The 20,755-nt window shown below is 38.4% G+C and overlaps 1 protein-coding gene across 1 annotated transcript; it reads left to right on the forward strand.

Annotated features, from left to right (window-relative positions):
• The first annotated feature begins 13,702 nt into the window (after positions 1-13,702).
• Positions 13,703-14,293, forward strand: LOC140988338 (uncharacterized). Its single transcript, XM_073457366.1, has one exon. The coding sequence runs from the start codon at positions 13,703-13,705 to the stop codon at positions 14,291-14,293; it is 591 nt and encodes a 196-aa protein (XP_073313467.1).
• Positions 14,294-20,755: the final 6,462 nt, after the last annotated feature.

The following is a 20,755-nucleotide window of genomic DNA, read 5'->3' on the forward strand; positions in this document are numbered from 1 at the left end:
TATTACAATCATTCAACACAAAATATCCTAGCATACACCTAGCAAATTGGGCTTGGGCTTTTGATCATCCATCATGCATAATATCACATATCATACACCATCAATTAATTATTACAATAATCAATTGATCCAATATTATATATCTTGATCCAATCACTAACCGCCATGATTATAAACTAAATTAACAAAGTATACAAACTCCTTTGTCTACTTTCAAATTAATTTATTTATAAGCGAATTTTTGTAAATCACAATTTACTATAAATAATTAAAGTTCAACTTCAATTATTTATTTCATGAGAAAATATTTGCAACTTTCGTAAATTTAAACTTAAGGGCCCAAAAAATCATTTTCCACCAAAAACATTTTGGCCCATTTAAATTTCATAAATATGTTAGCCATCCAATGGCCCAACAACTCAAGGCCCATGACACTTTGATATTTCAAAACACCTTTTGAAAACCCTAGTCGTCATTGCCGTCACCGGATTCCGGCCAACTTACAAAATTTTTTTTTATATTAAAATTAAAGGGCTGTTCGGGGCTGCCCCTTGCTGCCCGAAATGGGCAGCCCGAGCTGCCCGAAATGGGCAGCAACATGCTGCCCGAAAATATTATTTTCTTGTCCTTGATTTTTGTTGCAAAAATTCATCTCATGCGGTTAGAAATTGCCCTCAATATATTATTATGTAAATGCTACACAAAATAGTATCCTTAGCTGTGATACCACTTGAAAGGGGATCGAATAAGGTGACCAAGTGCGCAACGGAAGTTTCAAAATTTATTTTTCATCAAGAAAATCGAGCACCTCATTTCTATAATGTGTAGCAAATACAAAAACACAAAAAAAAATTCATAGTGTGTTTAGAAATGTACCTATCAATCTCAAAGATTGATGTAATGGCTCCAACCAAGTTGTAAACAACTTAGCTCTTGAAGGTAGACAATCTACAAGCTTCCTTCTTTCCTTCAAAGTTAGGCCCACCACCAACTAGCTAGAACCCTTCTTATTTTGCACTAGAAAAATAAGAAGATTTTTCAAGGAGAAGTGATTTCTTTCCTCAATTATTGAAGAAGAAAATTGAGAGAAAAAGTTGGAGAATTCTTGTGTAAATTTCGGCCATGCTAGGTAGAATGGGGAGAGAATGAGTTGTCTTGGTGGTGGGAAAGGCTAAAACTACTTTTTAGCATCCCAAGCCTTGGAGATTGAAAAAGCGGTCTCCCAACTCTTCACCTCCCCATGCACATTATTTTTATTTGGGCATGTAACAATTACAAAGCCCATGGACTTTTATTTAAATGTCTCAAACACATTTGAGACCATTTAACATTTACTTGATTTTACTCAAGCCCACTAGTTTAATAATTATTTCTAATTGGGCTCTAAAAGGCCCAATGTAATTTAATTAATCCAACACTTGAATTAATTTAATTATTTAGACTCTACTAGGTTCACTAGTGTTTAATTAACTCAACACTTTGAATTAATTTAATTTAGTCTATAATAATGTTTATGAAAATCACAATTTTCAAATACATTACTTGTTTGGCCAACTTTTAATTTAGTAACACTTGCACAAATTAAAAGTTACATTTCCCTCATAGAAGTCATACTTCTATTTTTCCTTACGCTTACAAACTCATTTATAAGCCGTTCAACACATTGAACTATTTTACTTCTGAACGGGATATAGAAAGCTAGTACTTGTGTGGCCCTCAATGGTTCATTGATACAACTTGCCGTGGGTTCACATCTCCATGTGATTCGGACTTAACATGTCCTTATACGAGCATACCCCAATTGCTCAATTCCTAATTATCAACTCCTTGATAACAAGAACGTCAGAACTCAAGTCTGATAGTACCCAACCAATCATGTTAAACGCCTAGCAGCATCGCTTACATGATTCCCTAGGTATCAAATGATAGTGCCATCATGAACCATTCAATTATGGTTAGCGTACAGTACGGTCCCTTCATCTCATATATCCCGACCGATTCGACAACCATTGGTATATCGAGAGTTGTCATTGAATCGATACTATGTGTCGTGTTGTAGTTGCATTGATGGTGTAATCTATGAAACCCCTTTCATAATTACCACCATACTCTGATCAGAGATTTCATACTACATACACATAGGATATCCATACCCGAAGGTAAGCGGTGAATCCCCGACTACAATGCATCGACTCCTATATGTTTCGCCAAAACACCCAACCTTGCCACCTGATGACCCCTTGAGAGTCGGTAAACAAGTCAAAGTGTAATGCTAGCACATAGAGTCTCAATGTTGTCCTGGGTCATAAGGACTAATGGTGTACAACCATAAACTAGGACGTTTCCACTCGATAAGTGAGAACCACTTGGAAAGTCCTTTATGGAGGGTTGTTCAGTGCACTCTACCAGGAGCACCTATCTGCATGCTCGGACATCACAATGTCCCCTACCAATGAAACATGGTACTCACATCGCAGATACTAGTCTCGAACTCGAGCGGCCTATATCCTTCTTAGCGGCGGCTGAATCGACTAGGAACTGTTTAGAATATACAGTATTCCAAGTATGAGTTTCGTGATACTCATCATATGAGCATCTCATATTCTTTCTACTATTTGTATATTCAAGGGCTTTATCTATGCAACTAGCATGGGTATACAGATAAAGATGTGCCAAAATAATAATTTCAAATATTATTAAAATAAAGATTGCTTATACATAGAGTTTCATTGTAAACACTCGGCCAACACTTGGCTCGACGAGCACGTACTCTAACACCTATGATGTGTCCAACTGACGAAGAACCCAGCTAATCTGTTCAACTGAAGGAGTAAAATCAGTTCAACTGACGAGTCAACTGATTTCACTAGCCCAACTGAAGATCAGTCCAGCTGACCAGTTCAAAGCGTCAGTCAGAATCTCTCAGTTGCAGATCAAGACTAGCTTACAGTAAATGGATTTCAGCTGTGCGTGAAGGTACAAAGCCATTGTCAAGTCAAAAGACAATAATGGACGTTGCATCAGAGCATTAAAGACAAAACGCTCCAGAAGGGCAGTCGAAGCACAAAGTTCAAGGAGCCGATTCAAATGCAACGAATACAATAATCGAGTCTCACTGTACGATCACCTTTTCCAGCCTATATAAAAAGGAGATCAGTGAAGACCCAAACAAAAGACATATACGAGAGTGAAAAGAGTTGAGAAGAAAAAACAGAAAAGGACATGCTCAGTTGCATATCAGCTTTCAGAAGCACTTAAAGCTCAGAGGGAATTCTTCATCATTGTATCAGCTTAGTTTAGAAGCCATTTTCCCTCAGTGTGTGAGAACATTCTTGTTCAGTTCTCACACACACACTCACTCTCAAAACCACTTAAATACCGTCTTGCACAAAGACGTTAAACTTGTGTATGTAATCTTTGACACACAGACGTTAAAAAAGTGTTGGCTGAAAGGTGCTTCCTTCAGTCGTAGCTAAGAGTTCAGTTTTGGCAGTAGTGTAAGTCCTAGCATAGTGGGTTTGTACAAAGAGTTGTATAAATCAAATTCTTCTAGTGGAACCTACCCGTGGAGGTAGAAGGGGTGACGTAGGAGCAGTTGAAGTCTCCGAACATCCATAAACATATCTTGTGTATTTTACTAATTAACTGCTATTTTCAAATGGTTTCGATCAGTTGGAGCATCCGTCAGTTCAGTTGTCACTATAACTGAACTGAAGAATGCAAAAACTAATCTAGTCTTTCTCAGTTATTCAGTTTACATAAGTTAAAATATTTTCTAATAACAGTCTTCTTCACGAAGGATTAATTCGAGTTTCTTCCACTTGGTTTTAAACCAAACTCGATATAATTCATTGGTGTTAATATTCTTAGAACACGAGCTATTGCAGCTCATTGGAGAATATAGTGTTCGAAATGCCTTCGAAGGCACTAGCACACTCGATCCTTCAATACCCTTGGTAAGCATCAATAAAGCTAAGCAATTCATATCCAGAAGTAGAATCTACCAATTGATCAATCCGAGGAAGAGGATAATGATCATTGGGGCGGGCTTTATTAAGATCTCTGAAGTCCATGCACATCCTCCATTTCCCTGTAGCCTTAGGGACTAGTACTATATTCGAGAGTCGGGTAGGAAATTGTACCTCTCGAATGTGACCAGCCCTTAATAGCTCCTGGACTTGCATACCAATTACTTTATCCTTTTCTGGACCGAAATGTCATTTCTTTTGCTTCACTGGCTGAGATCCCGACATGATGTTCAAGCTATGCTCAGCCACCTTAGGTGAAACACCAGTTAATTCCTGTTGAAACCAAGCAAAAACATCAATATTAGTTTTCAGACAATCCAATAGATTGACCCGAGTGGACGAGCCAAGATCTCTGGCCACCCGGATCTCCTTCCTGGGCTAAATCTCTTCCATCTCCTGCTTCTCTTCTACTACAAATTGTACTTCCCATTTTTCGACTATCCTCTCCACATCATTATGAGCCTTTCCATTCTCCTCCCTCCGTACTCTCTTTTGATCCACCCTGACCGTTTCCACATAACATTTTCGGAAGGAAGGTTGATCTCCCTGGACATTCCCCAGTTGTCTTCCGACTGTAAATTTTATCTTTTGGTTGGTACGTGGATGCGACAGCCTTTAATTCATTCATGTCTTGTCGGCCTACAATAATATTGTACGATGAGCGCGCATCCCCGACTGTGAAAGTAGTCATAACTGTTTTCCTTAACCCCCCTGTACCAAGGGTTAAAGGCAAAATAATCTCTCTTTCGGGGTACATAGCATGACCCACAAAGCCAAAAAGGGCTGTCTCAATCGACTCCAACTGATACCTTTGCAATTCCATCTGCACTAGGGCTTCCTTGAAAATGACATTCATAGAGCTTCCTGAGTCAACAAAGACCCTCATGTTGTCATAATTAGCTACCCGGGCTCGGATAACAATGGCATCATTATGAGGAAGGCTGACACCCTTGAGATCCTCCGGGCCAAAGCTGCTAACTACTTCACTCCTCCTCACTCCTTCCACCTCCATACAATCTCTCCTACTCCTTGACTTCCTTGCCTGATTTGAATCGCCATCAGTAGATCCTCCAAATATCATTTTTATTATCCCCAAGACAGGGGGTGAGGCCTTCTTCCTCTCGGGCTCCGAATTTTTCTTCCTACTTAGGGAATCTCTCGAATCCTCCCGAGCACTGGGTCCTGACTGTCGATTTATCCAAGGTGGCAATCTTGGCCTCTTAACTGATTGATTATAACCCGGGACAGCAGGCGGTACATAATATCTTTTCGGTGTCCGACAGTCTTATGTATTATGGGAACATACTTTATGAAGGGTACAATATCCCTTCTTCTTTGGCCTAGTAAATTGTTGAGGGGGTGGGCATGTCCCTGCTACACTCTTGGACATCACGGACCCGGGCGATTTTTAGGAGCACATGATGAGAAAAATGCCCAGGGTTACCCCTTCTTTGTCCTCTCTCCTCGGGTTTAGGCACCTGGTCACCCCTCTCTCTCCTCAAAGCCTCTCTCTTCTGTTTCTGTGCCTCTTCCATATTGATGTACTTTTCTGTCCGGGCCAATATATCTTCGAAATCCCTGGGCCCTATCTTGGTTACTGATCAAAAAAGTTCCCCTTCCCGTAGTCCCTGATCAAATGCAGTAATTTTTGTCTCGGGAGCACAAGATGGGAAATCCAGAGCAACTCAGTTGAACCTCTGGATATAAGCCCTCAAACTCTCTTCCGGGCTTTGCTTTACTTGAAAAGAGTGAAGACAGTTTTCTTTTATTTCTTGCTGGTGCTGAAGTGGTACAAGAATACCTTCGAGAAATCCTCAAAGGATTGTATACTCTAAGGGGCCAGTCCCTCAAACCATCTCTGGGCTGAGTCAACCAAAGTGGTTAGGAACACTTTGCACTTAATCTTGTAAGCATAATAGTGCAACATGGCCATGTTTTCAAACCGGGCCAAATGCTCCTAAGGGTCACAACTGTAATCATAGCCCTTGATTTTTGCAGATTTAAAATGCCCGGACTATGGCATCCACAAAGGGGCATCCTTTAGTGACTATCCGAGCGATTCCAACTTTCCATTTGCCCCTCCAGAATCCTCATCTTCTCCCTCAATTCTTCCAACTCCTCGGCCACAGTAGGAGACTTGAACCGGCACTAGACTCCCTTTCCTCCATCCTCACTTCTTCCTCCCTCACTTCTTGCTCTCGCTCCTACTACTCTCTAGGCTGTGTAGCATGATGAGAACGGGCCCTTCTTGCTACGGCCTTCTTTATTGCATCAGATATAATCCGAGCCAAATCCTTCGGGGACAAAGTAATAACAGGTGGAGGTCCTGTGGGTGGAAGACCACCTTGTCCAGAGATAAGTACATCATCTCCAGGAACCCGGGAAGTGTCTTGATTTGTCCTTCTTGTAGGAGCCATATCTACGTCTTGAGCTCAAAATTTCCCACAGACGGTGCCAATGATGTGATCCTGATGAATCAGGTGAGCTGGGTCGGGGCAATTCACCGGATCGGATAAGAGTTTTGTTAAAGGAAATGGGCAAGAGATATGGCTTCTGCTATAACCTTCAAACAAGGAGATTAGCTCGTGAATGGGCCGGAGAGGTGTCCGGCGTAGCCACTCCAATGCTTAAGTTAGAAGGCGAAGATGAAGGATAAAGGGTTGTATATGTGATGAATGTATGTGAATGTTCAAAGAACCAGAATTCCAATCCACCAAATGAAATACATACCTGTTATTTATAGGAGGAAATCCCATGATTACATTGTTTTCAGTGTCCACCTACTAATTAGGGTAAGGTGGCTGCCCTTACCCTACCTCTGATAATTTCTCTGATACGCCAAACCCCTGTAGTTATGAGAATAATGATTATTTAGCATAAGGGATCCCATACTGGTGCACTCAAGTGAGGCGCTATTTTCGAGGTAGCCCGAGTAGAAATCATCTGGGAACTTGTATGAGAACCCGGGCTTCTGGTAGCTCGAGGAGAAGATGCCCCGGGCATTCACCGTCCCAACTCCTGAAGAACTTATCCTGCAGATTAGTCCTGATTTGGGCCATCCATTTAACATCCCAGATCATCCATGACCCAGGCTGAATTGGAGGTATCAACTAGCATCTGTGATGTTGTGTACTCTGTTTCATGGTAAGGAAATAAAGATGTTAAATCTTGCTTATGAATAATCATGTGATGATTGTACCGAACATTTCTCTCTCGAAATTTCCAAGTTGTTATCATTCACCGAGAGAAAAAGTTCGTGGTTGTGATTGTACATCATCAGTCTTTACGACTCGAGAAAATATTGAGGCTCTACATATTAAGATTGTGCTTTGACTCGTTTACCAACTCTTCGAGGGTCACAAGGTGGCAAGTTTGGGCGCAATTGCGACATGTGTAGGAGCCTATGCATTGTAGTTGGAAATTCACCGCTCACGTACAAGTGTTGATATCCTATGTGATCTAACGAAATAGTAGTGCATGAAATCTCTGGCAAGAGTGTAAGATTTACATTATAGACAAGGGTTCTCTAGTTGTGCATGCGATGACACTATGCATATTTCATGATTATATCACATAGCTACTGAATCTAATATGAAACCCTCGATGAACCAATGGTCGCAGATTCGATCGGGATATATGAGATGAAGGGACCTACTGTATGATAATCATAACTGATTAGTTCTTGCAGATGCTATGAGCGATACCTAGGGAATAATGGGACGATGCTACTTAACACTCTTACCATGATTCGATGGGTCTAATCAAAAAAATGATTTCCGACATTCTCATGATCAAATGTTGGTGCATGGAATGAAGCAAATTAGGGTAAGCCCGAATAAAGGACGATGTCCTGAATCACAAAGAGTTGTGAATGAGTCTAGTTCTATCTCTGAACTATTGAGGGTCACACAAACACCGGATCATTTGTTGTCGTTGAGACAATAAATTCAAGGAATTGAATTTATATAAAATTATGATATAGTAAATTCAAGTAGTTGAATTTATGATAATTAAAATTTGGAAAGAATAAATTCAAGGAGTTGAATTTATAAATTTTGAGGATTTAAAATATTACAAAACTTTGAGGATTTAAAATATTACACTCAGAGGTTGAGTTTATAAAAGATTAAATTAAATTTAGTGAGAAGTATGTATAATGGGTTTGTATGTGTAACGTCTAAAAGCCAACCCACATAAACTGCATGCATGCAAATGATTTAAATTACATATTTATTTTATTTAATTTATTTTAAATACCTAATTGATATATTTTATATGTTTAAATGTTTAAACTGCATGATTTCATGAAATTGAAGGATTTTACCAGAATATTTGATAATAGGCTGGGGAAAGGAGACTGGAGACGACCAAGACAAAAAAAAATATTTTTCGATAAATATTTTCAAGGCTTATAAATATGATTAAATTTTTTCAAAAATTATAGAGTTCAAATTATTTACGAGATAAGCTCGATTTTATCCGGGAAGCCGGTTTTGGAAAAACGAAGGACTTTTAAAACATCAAATGCATTATATTTGAAAACTAATTTTTATAAACTTTTATTTTTCAATTAAATAGGGGTTATTGGGCCTACTTTACCTAAGATGAGTAGGCCCAATTGCCCTTAAACTTGAAAACCCAAAACCCAAGCCCATTATTAAGGAAATTAAAAACTATATAATAGAAACCTAGGTCTTTTTGACACCATATCAGCCGATCCTCACACATAATACACACACTAAAATTTTAAAATCATAAAAGAAGAAAAGAAGGAGTCTTCGTCGCCTATTCGTTTTCCTTGCACCCCACGCCGACCATCGTATTTTCGAGAGTTCTAAAACGCAAAGGCACGTTTCTAAATTCCTTTGGCGCATCATTCAAACAATATTATGCATGTTTTGATAACATTTTCATGAGAAATACGTATGCACGATTGGTTTAACGATGGAAAAAATATTTTCAAAGTTTTGATGCTTTTATGCTTGTTTTGAAAACGTTATTATTTCCAAGGGACAGGCTGACAACTTGGGATGATTTATGGATAGAACACAGACGTTTTAGGATTGAAACGAGGGCTAGACACGAGCTGGAAAGGGCTGTGCTCGTGGAAGGGTAGAATCCTAGGGTTTCCTATCCATACTCGATGGGAAGGGCTCGGCACCATGCATGGTTCGGTCAGGGCTGGGCTAGGGGCTGGGCTGGACGTGGTTAGGTGTTAGGATGAGTCCTAGTAGGGCTAGGACTCTTGGACAACAACCGAGAAAGAGTTCGATGGGGCTAGGACTCTCCCTTGGTGCACGAAGTCGGCTTCGCGCGACTGTAGGGACTCGGCGCTGGCTGTGGCTGCCGAGCAGGGGTTGGAGCATGGTCCGGTGAGGGTCAGGAGGGCTTGGACTCGGGGGTGGCTAGAGTGAAGAGTCCTAGTGAAAAAAATGGAGAGTTCTTGAAACGTCTGCTATTCGTTTTACTTAAAAAGTACTGGAAATTATTATTTTTTTAAAACATTAAGCATCGGCCGAAACTTGCATCCACATGCATAAAATATTTTTGACTGCATTTAAACCAAAAAAACAAACTAGTATTTGAAAATTAAAAGAAATAGTCAAAACATGAAATCGTCATTCGTTTGGAATTCCTAAAATAGCAAAGTCGCTAACAACTAACAACCTCTCAAAAACCTCTAAAAAAACTTAAATAAGTAGTCGTAAAATCTTTAACAAAAGTCTTAGACATAAATCATAAGTGCGGAAAAGTATAAGCGCTTTTTCTTGGGTTATGTGCACCGACAGTCCAACAAAGTCAACCATCAAGACCTCCAATATCATAATTATCAATATCACCCGCATCAATCAGACCTAGTGAGTCTAAAGACTCAACACATCATATTCTTGATAGCAACATAATACGTATACAGATCACATACAACGGTGAAAAATACTTGTACTTAAAATAACATCTTCATAACAATGCGTGAACTTTAAACAGAAACATTTTCATATCAACATATTCATATTCGTATTAACATATTCATATTTATATTCGTGTTTGTTGAATTCAGATCGTGATAATGACTCGTATTCAAATTCGTATTGGGCGATGGATCCATATAGAGAAAACCACAGTACTGGACGGCGTGGACACCAGCAACACTCTCACCCGTCAACTGGGCCTTGGCCAACGTATTAACATATTAATGTATTCGTAACCGTATCCAAGGAAACACGATCGTCGGGCTCCCACTGGACTATAACCCTTAAGATATATCCAACATATCATCGTATTAGTCACAATCCCTTCACGTCCTTCAACATTTCGTATCTCCATCACTTAATAAAAACATGCATATAATATCGTTTTTCTTTTAAACCAAGCATGTAACATATCTTTTAAATGTCAATGTTAAACCATGAAAATCCATAAACATTAAAAAATCACAATTTAACATATAAAAATTCATTAACATTTAAAATAATCATATTAACCTATAAAACAGCATTCAGGACACTGCTATGACATTTACTAATTTTCGGGTGTAAAATTATCGTTTTACCCGTGACGTAAAATTTCATATTTTTTACTTTTTCTTTATTTTATTGATTCTAACGTATCCCAAATAATTATTTAAGCTTAAATTAAATTTTCCAAATTTTATTTAGATTAAATACTAGATTTTTTAAGTAATATTTAATTATTCATCATTAAGGAGTTTTAATCTCGAAAAATTTCAAATTTTAATATAAAATTCCTAAACTCAAAACTTAGACTTTTTATATGATTTTAGCCCTTGTGAACCACGACTCGACCCCGGTTAGGCGTGTTTCGAATTAATTTCCAAGAAGAAAACCCTAGGACCATCGACCCAAGCCATACTCGAGCCTCCTCAATTTTTGGTTGAGCCATGCCCGAACCATCATGAGCCAACCACGATCCGACCTTTTTCTAAACCCTACTGGACCCTTTACACCCTTAGGAACCAACCCAAACCCCAAAACTGAAGCCCCCAACCAATCACACAACCTGGCCGAGAACTCCATGTTGGCAAGGACTTCTTGAACTCGTGCCTACGACCTAGCCACCGCAACAGACCTTGAACCAGCCCCTCAAGCACCCTTTTAAGACCCTATTGAGTCGACCTAGCCTAGGCCACAGCCCCCTGGCCGAGCCAACCAACCCCTGCGTGGCTACACACCCCACGCGACTGCATGAGGCGCACTGGTTGGAGTCCTAGCTTGCTAAAACTCCTCCCCAGCCCTCTTGACTCGAGTCCTAGCATGGATAGGACTCTCCCCCTGACTCGAACATGACCTCAGCCCAGCCCTGGTCCCAACCTAACCCAAGCTAAGTCAACATGTCCAAAAACCATGCCCTATGATCAACCCATACAAGATTTTTGTTCCAGCTTGTTTGTTCTGTTTTTGTGCAGCGTTTGATGATGTTCAATGAACCTGAACTCGTGTGCAACGATGCTTGATTGTGTCCTAATCATGGCAGCCCTCTTAAACACATGAATTTGGAATCAAATAACACAAGTTTAGAACATATATGCATGTTGTTGCGAAAATTCAACTTGCGTGCCATGTTTTTCCTTTAAAAGATGCTTAGATGATTACTATGGTGTGATAGATGTTTGAAGGGAAGAAATAAGCGTGCCTTTGCGTATTTTAATAAAAATATTTTACATTTTTCAGCCATCGGTCTCCGTTCCTCGATCGCAACTCGAATAATCCTTAAAAATACATTTTAATACATGATGACAATAAAATTATATTTAACATATAATAATGCATGTCACAATTAATTTTTGCCATAAAAATCATTTGATTAATCATTTTTCATATTTTCCTAGATTTTCATGCAGTTGAATTACATCGTCTTAATTTTAGACCTTACAGTCCTAGTTGCAAATTCTCGGCTGCAACTCATCTGGTGCAGGAAGCTGTGGCATGAGCTAGGGGCTGGTTAGATGGGATAGGCGTAGTCAGTAGGGTCCCTAGGAGGTCTGGTCAAAGGATGGCTCGAGGTGGCTAGGCCATGGTTCAAGAAAAGGGTCGAACCATGGTCAACGGGGGGTCGATTCATGGTTCACGAGGGTAATTTAGGAATGAAAAGTTTATGATTAAAATTTGGGAAAAAAATATTAAAGTTTTAATTATTCGAGAATCAAACGCTCATCGAATTAGTAAATCGGTAATTAAATTGAAAGCCTCAAATTTAAGCTAAATAAAATATCAAAAATAAAATTTAAGCTTAAATAATTATTTGAGATGGTCTAGAGTCAATGAAAGTAAGAAAAAGTCAAAATCGAGAAATTTTACGTGTAGAGGCAAAACAATCATTTTACACCTGGTAATACAAAAAGGGTTTGCAGTGTGCCGAAGGGTTATATGCATGTTAAATAATATATTATGTTGATTTTTATGAATATATGATATTTTATGATTTATGGTAAAGCTGTGCAATTTTTACTGTAAAAATGCTATTTTTGGAAAGTCGTGATATTTTATGAAATAAAAAAGAAATGAAAAATATTTTAAAGAATGTGAATTGACTGTGACAAAAGAGGATTTAAGATTTTTGGAAATATCGTGAGGAAAAAGGCCCTAAAGGAGCCCAACGATCGTATTTCTATTTTTTTACGTCGCTTAGTGCCAGTCCTCATGCGCAATGGTGAGTTAAGACTAATCAGTCGAGCAGAAGATAAAAAGCTAGTCACATTCAAGGATCAAACTTCACCCAAAATTATAAAGGACGGACACCTTTACGATTCTATGATTTTACGATTTATGATAAATTTATGATTACAATTTTATTTTAAATAAAAGTATGTTTTAATGCATGTTCTTGTATATGTATTATTTGCTACTCATGTTTAGAATCTGTTGAGTTATTAGACTCACTAGATTTGAATGTTGCAGGTGATTAAAGTGAAGGAGGCGCTAACGCTTGAGTGGATCGAGGCAGACAGTACACTCCCGATGGACATTTATTTCCGCATTAGCTTGATAATTAAAAGATTTAAAATAATTTTGTTAATGACTTATTAGAAATATTCTTTCATGCTTCATGTGATGTTAGATGATCTCGTTAAAGTTCGACGTATGATTTTTGGTTAATTGACAATTTAGGGATTTTTATGCACTTGAGATTTTATATGTTCAATTTATTTTGATTTATGGGAATGTTATGTTATTTTAATTAGTTATTTTCGAAATTTTGGTTATAAAAAAATATATATATAGTAGAATTTTAAAGTTAAAAAGCGAGGGTCGTTTCAGTTGGTATTAGAGCGAAGGTTTTTCTGAAAAGGTTGTGTACTGTCACTCCAAGAAGCTCAACAAGTCACGCATCAAGTATGTGACTTTTCATTGCTTTATATTTTATATGCTAAAATTCTTTTAATTCTTTCATGATGCATGATATAGAGGTTAGGTGCATGATATTTTAAATATCAATTGCATGTTGGTTACGTGGTGTGGACGAATTGTACAGAGATGCCTCCTAGATAAGTTCTTCGCAGTGGTAGTGAGGGTAGACACGAGGAGGAGATTCCTCAGCCTTCTACTAATCAGTATGCTAGCGCTCGTGTATTAGCAGGCCTAGCACAGTTACTAAAGTAACATGTTGGAAATGCTGCGAGGGTTCGACCGGAGGCAGTCTATGAACATTTTAGGAGGATGAACCCCGAGGATTTTTCTGGAACTACGGATCCATTCGTTGTTGAGGGATGGATTCGCTCTTTGGAGGTTATTTTTCGTTACATAGATATGACAGACGCTGACCGAGTTAGTTGTATCATTTATCAGTTGAAGGGCGACGCTTCTTTATGGTGGGAGGGAGCGGAGCGAGGGGTGAATTTGGCGACATTGACTTGGGAGGAATTCAAGAGGGTATTCTACAATACATATTTCACTTCTGACGTTCGTTCTAGGCTCAAGAGGGAGTTCATGACTCTCTGCCAGGGGGATTCATCTGTGGCCGAGTTTGTGCAGAAGTTTGATAGGGGCTGTCACTTTGTGCCCTTCTTGATTGCTAATGATGTTGCGGAGAAGTTACTACACTTCTTTGATGGATTGAGGCCCACGATCGGTCGCGATATGATGCTCACTGATCCTACTGATTATACTACTGCCGTTGCTAAAGTTTTTCGAGCCGAGCAATCACTGAAGGACATTGATTGGGAGATGCAGCACAAGAAGAATCGTGCCGAGCAAGCTAGTCGGTATAATAAGAAGCCTTATACGGGATCCCCTAAGCGACCGGGATAGCCAAAACCACAAGGACAACCATCTAAAGATAATGTCCCGAAGACAGCTGAGAAGCCACAATGCAAGGAGTGCAAACTTCATTATTACGGCAAGTGAATGGGGGGCACCTACAAGTGCTTCAAGTTCGGAGAGATGGGACACAAGGCTGCGATTGCCTAAAGCTCAAGCACCTTATGACTGGAAGGGCATATGTGATGCATGCTGAGCAAGCGGATCCAAACACTACGCTTATTACAGGTACTCTGACTATTCAAGCATTTTAAATTGCCTTATTTCTTGATATAATAAGCATAAATGCTAGAATTGAATTGAGATGCATGGAACTTAGCGAATTAGAATTGCATGTCACAAAATTATAGTGTTTAAGAAATTGAATTCTTGAAAACAATAGTTATTTGGATCAAATTGTAGAGGATTGTAGATTTAAGGGACTAAAAAGCAATTTTCAAAAATTAAGGAGGAAAATTGGGTAAATTCGAAACTCCTTAAGGGTTAAATAGCAAAATCCGAAATTTTTAGGGGCTAAATGAAAAATTCAAAACTGAAGGGGCTCATTTAGCAATTTACGATGCTTAAGGGGTTAATTGGCAATTTTGAAATCTCTTAGGACTAAAATAGCAATTTTCAAATTTCAAAGAGGGCCAATTGTTAATTTTCGTAAATTTATGGGGTTAAAATGCTAATATGGGAAACTAGAAAGGCCTAGATGATATAAAATTTCTAAACTTTATGGCACAATCGATAATAATACAAATTTTACCAGGACGAATATTGCTAACGGGAATAGCTACCTATGCTTTACTAAACTCTGGAGCTACGCATTCTTTCATATCTGAATCATTCGTAAGGAAATTGGGAATCTTACAAGTAGACGTTGAGTCGGGATTTAGAGTTACAGTGCCTTCTGACGAACATATGATTTCTAGTAGCATGGTTAAGGATGTGGAACTTAAATTGCAAAAGAATATTATACGAACGGATCTTATAGTACTAACTATGCCCGAGTTCGATATTATTTTGGGCATGGATTGGCTTACACTGAATGGGGCCACTTTTGATTTTCGGTGGAGGAAGGTATCTATTAGACAATCGAATGGGAAAGCATTTATCTTTGAGGCGGCACAAAAAAAACAAATGCCGCATATTATTTCATGCGTGCGTGCGAAGAAGCTAATTCAAAAGGGGTGCCAAAGTTTCCTTGTTAGTATTATATCTGCACCCGAAACTGACAGTCGATCTATTGAGGATGTCGAGGTAGTTAAGGATTTCTCGGACGTATGCCCCGACGATGTTACTTGCATCCCACTCAAAAGAGAAGTAGAATTTGCTATTGAATTGATGCCCGGTGCCAATCTCTAAGGCACCATATCGATTAGCACCCGCTAAAATGAAGGAATTAAAGGACCAAATTCAAGAGCTATTAGACAAAGGATTTATTTGCCCTAGTTTCTCTCCATGGGACGCACCAATGTTATTTATGAAAAAGAAGGATGGAACTATGAGGTTATGCATCGACTATAGGGAGCTAAATAGAGTGGCAATGAAGAATAAGTATCCATTTCTCCGAATTGAGGATTTGTTTGATCAATTGCAAGGAGCTTCAGTATTTTCAAATATAGATCTTAGGTCTGGATATCACTAATTGAGGGTAAAAAAATCGGATGTACACAAGACGACTTTCAGAACACGTTATGGGCATTGTGAGTTTTTAGTGATGCCTTTTGGATTGACTAATGCTCCAGCGATCTTCTTGGATCTCATGAATCGCATATTTCACCCGTATCTCGATCAATTCATTATTGTTTTCATCGATGATATCTTGATCTATTCAGAGAGCCATGAGGATCATGATCAGCATTTAAGTATAACCTTGCAAGTATTACAAAACGGAAATTATATGCGAAATTCAGAAAGTGCGAGTTTTGGCTGGAGAGGGTATCATTCTTGGGCCACGTTGTGTCGAAAGAGGGAATAGAGGTCGAACCATTTAAGGTCGAGTCAGTCAAGCGATGGCCAATGCCTAAAAGTGTAACGGAAATACCTAGTTTCTTGGGTTTAGCTGACTAATATCGCAAGTTCATCAAGGGCTTTTACTCCATTGCTATACCCTTGACGTCATTGACGAAGAAAAATGTGAAATTTTTTTGGGGGCCGGAATGTCAAAAGAGTTTTGATCCGTTAAAGCAAGCACTCACTACAGCGCCAGTTTTAGCTATGTCGACAGAGCAACGGGAATATGTGGTATTTACTGATGCTTCGAAAATTAGATTGGGCGCCGTTCTCATGCAAAATAAATGAGTTGTAGCATATGCGTTTAGACAATTGATAATACATGAAAAGAATTATCCGACGCATGATCTAGAGCTCGCAGCAGTCATATTTGCATTGAAAATTTTGAGGCATTACTTGTATGGTGAGAAATGCAAGATATTTACGGATCATAGAAGTCTTAAATATTTCTTCACCTAAAAAGATTTGAATATGAGACAAAAACGGTGGCTAGAGCTTGTTAAAGACTATGACTATAACATCAGCTACAATCCTTGCAAAGCTAATGTATTTGCGGACGCTTTTGTGAGGATCCGGAATTTCGAAGCAAATCATGTAAGTCATAAAACTTGACATGAATCTTAAAAATTTAAACTTAACCAAAAAACTCAACTATAAACTTAAAATTTCAGCTAAAACGGCTCGAGGGAAAAAACTCCAAAGCTCGAGGATTAGCTCAACGGGAATCTATGCTATGAGAAACCGCAATAATCGAAGCGTCATCACCGTAAGAGTGAACCCCCAGCTCATGAACTCAATATTTTAACTCATGGAAGCTCATCCTTTCTTGCCCGAAAAGAACCAAAAAGGGAGCTAGGAGAAGAGCTAAAGGAATGGACAAATTTAATGCGCAGGAAATAATCCTTGATTTGATCAATGTGATCCTTGAGTTTGGAAAACATTTGACCACATTCAAGGCTTGGCTTGGGCACCCAATGGACGTCCAAGAGGGGAGGCAAAAAGCCATTTGACACCTATAAATATGGCATCCCATGCTGAAGAAATCACACCCAAAAGGGCACAAGAAAATTCGGTCATCTCCCCTCCAAAGTAATCTCGGCCGCCGCTAGCAAAGGAAAGAGGAAGAATCGTGTTGGAGATCTCGTGCTGTAATCGTTATTGATATTTACGTGAAGTCCTGTCCGAGTTCGGCCATCATCTGTTCGAATTTCAGCAATGCTCCATACGCTCGAGTTTCAGCAAGTCTCGAAGCACGCCTTCGGATTTGGTAAGTGGGTTTTAGGTTATGTGATTCTTTGTATTTTAAAACTTGTGTAAGAATATCATGACATACTTGAATGTGTCTAGTTATTTTCTAAAATTAATGATCATATATTTTAAAATCTCGATAGATTTACGTTTTGTGCCTTCTGTATTCGATAATCTTTAATTCTACTGAGTCCCTTCGAAATTCTGATACGAACTGTTCGATAAATTTGATTTTTGGTAATTCACTATTATGATTTGAGTTGGATATCGAACGACGATTGTAAGTTATGTCTGGCCCCCATCAGTGGGTATAAAACTGTGTTCTTGCCTCCATCAGTGGGTATAAAAATGTGTTCTGTCTGGCCCCGATCAGTGGATATAAAACTGTGTTCTGGCCTCACCCCTTACAGGACTATCACATGGGGGACAATTTGACCATGAACGACGAAATGAATAACAGTGTTCTTTTTGTTCTGCTCTGTTCTGTATAAATTGTTTTGATAAGTTCTGTTTCACCTTTTGAGTCTGATTCAGTTAATATTAGATATAATAAGTTTTGAAAGTCTGTTAAAAGATGTTTTAAATTATCATTATATGTATCTGTGGTAATCGATCGGCCCCCACTTGCTGAGTGTTTCCCAAAGCACTCACCCCTTACATCTCATAAGACTGAGGAACAAGTGAATGATGAAGGGCAATAAACATTCTGGGGCTGGTGAACGCAATTAAGAGACTCTGGATCAAAGCTTTATATTTCCTTTGTATTTCGTTTCCGCAATCCTGATGTAATTTTCATTTTATTGTCATTGTAAAGACAATATTTATTTATGAAAAAGACTGGTGTTTGGCTATTTGCTACGAGGCTTAATTGTTTTCATGTAAATTGATAAACAATACCGGATGTCACCAACGCCTCGGTCTCGTGGCGTGACATTTAAGTGGTATCAGAGTTGTCAGGTCCATAATCCCACTGGGATTTTGATAGACCAAATTTGACGAAGTCAATTTCTGGCAAAGACATAGTGCATTCCTATCTGAAGTAAACTCACCCATCAAATTCATTCACGTCTTATGTCTTCATCTCAAAAATTCCTTCGAAATTCAAAGTCTATCTCCTTCAATCATTCTAAAATTCCTATTATAGAAAATTCCACGAAAAATTTGTTTCAATCCAAATTTTGTACATTTCTATCCTTTATTTTAATATTGTACTAAAAATTTTACCTTGATTTATTCTAGGAAATGGCTGCTCCAAGAACCCGTGCTCAAGCTGCTCTTCGCATGCGACAACTCATGATTGACAATCAAGCTAGGGAAATTGCGACTCTAAAGGCTCAAATCGCCAGGGAGAAATAAGAAAAACAGGAAGTTATAGAGATCAAGAACCTACTACAGACGGATGTGCAGCGACTCACTCATCACCAAGACTTGGCCGAAAGCCAACTTCTTATGATCCCTACCGATTCAGTCCGTATCGAGTGCCTAGCTACCTTGAACCGGGAGTTACTAGCGAGAGTTGATACTGAGAGAGACCATGGTACTCGTGCTCGTCATCGTCAAGAAAAAATCACTAACAAGCAAGAACGATACATCTCGAAGATTCATAGCGCCATGGATAGGCTCCAGGATCAGAATAATTATTTGCATCTCGTGGTGGAGAACATGGAAGAGGAGGAGGAAGCACCTATGGATGTGGTTGACGATGATAGTGACGATGGAGACATGATAGACTAGGCTAGACTAGTGTTATGATTGTAATAAAAAGATGCTTTGGAAAACAATAAGTATAATAACTTTTTTTAAAATAAAAACTCTGTTATTTTCCTTAAATTATCGCATTTACATATGAGTATTTTATAAAACCTATCAATTAAATTAATTTTCTTTTAACCATTATAGGAAAAGAAACATGGACCCTCGAATCATTATAACCGAACTCCAAAAACAACTCTAAGCAGAGGAAGCAAAAATTGAAACAATGAAGGCAAGAAATGACAAGCTCGAGAGAGATAACTACCAACTAGATGGAAATAATATTTGCATGGAAAATGACCGCTACGAGTCACGTAAAGAAGTAAAAAGGTTACGAGAAGACATGAGACGCTATACTGCTGTAAAACCCAAAAATCAGATTACGTATAAGCCATGCATAATTGCTATTATNTGAACAAAAGTTTGGAGTATGGAGATAAAATTAATAATAAGAAAATATTCCTAAATTTAATTTAAGCCTAGGAATAATTTATTTTAATAATAAAAAATGTTTTAAGATTTATTTAGTTAATTGGAGTTAAGTTATTAAATAAGTTCTCCCATATCCAATATCTAATTAAAAGCCTAAATCGAAATGTATAACCAATTTGGGTAAATTAATCTAGGCCTATTATATTCAAGAAATTTGAAACTTAATATTTTAGTAATAAATTGTTAGACCAAGCCATGCCATGCAAGAAATTGTTACCCTAATTTAATTTTCTAATCTACTAAAATACTTAATGGATGTTTAAAACTTTAAGAATTTAAAATACAAGATTAAGCAATATTTTACCTTGCATCTAGGAATAAAATTTCGGTCATCACACCCCCCAAATTCCCCCACATTTCGTGTAGCTAGAAAGGAAATGAAACCATTCCTTTTTCCATTCAATCTCCTCATATGAAACTTCCATCTAGATGCATTCTTGACTCATTTGTCACCTTGTTACCTTCCCCTTCATTGTCTAGCATTTCCTCCACCCTCTCATTTGAAAATTTCAGCAAGAAACAGCAGCTAGAATCGTGAGTAGCAGCAAGGAAATAAGGGAGAAAAGAAAATACCCATCCGTCTCCGCCATGTCGTGTTCGTCGTATTACTTTGTTTTGTTCAAAACCGATTTCAAGGCATGTACATATTGTTCATTTCTCTTCAATCAAGTCCTACAAATATTTTAAAACATTATATGTTCATGATTTAAGGAGCAATAACCGATAATGACAGCAACTTTGTAAAATTCTGGACAGCACCTCTCGGCCATTGCTTTGTGCTTCACGGTGTGGGTTGTTTTTGTGATTTCAGGAGGTTGGCTTTCTTCTAGTCGCTCAAGGCTACATCTAGGAATGTACTAGAGTGTGTTAGGGCCATGTTAGTTCATTGGTTTAAGCCCATGCACTCAGGTTAAGGGCTTGACAGCAACTCTCCCATAGTTGCAAGTTTGAATCACGATT

The sequence above is a fragment of the Primulina huaijiensis genome, chromosome 11 (assembly GCF_012295235.1).
Source record: "Primulina huaijiensis isolate GDHJ02 chromosome 11, ASM1229523v2, whole genome shotgun sequence".
Classification (NCBI taxonomy): domain Eukaryota; kingdom Viridiplantae; phylum Streptophyta; class Magnoliopsida; order Lamiales; family Gesneriaceae; genus Primulina; species Primulina huaijiensis.

What these genes read in the sequence shown, in the direction of transcription:
- LOC140988338 (XM_073457366.1), top strand. Translation starts at nt 13,703, where the DNA reads ATGAACCCCGAGGATTTTTCTGGAACTACGGATCCATTCGTTGTTGAG.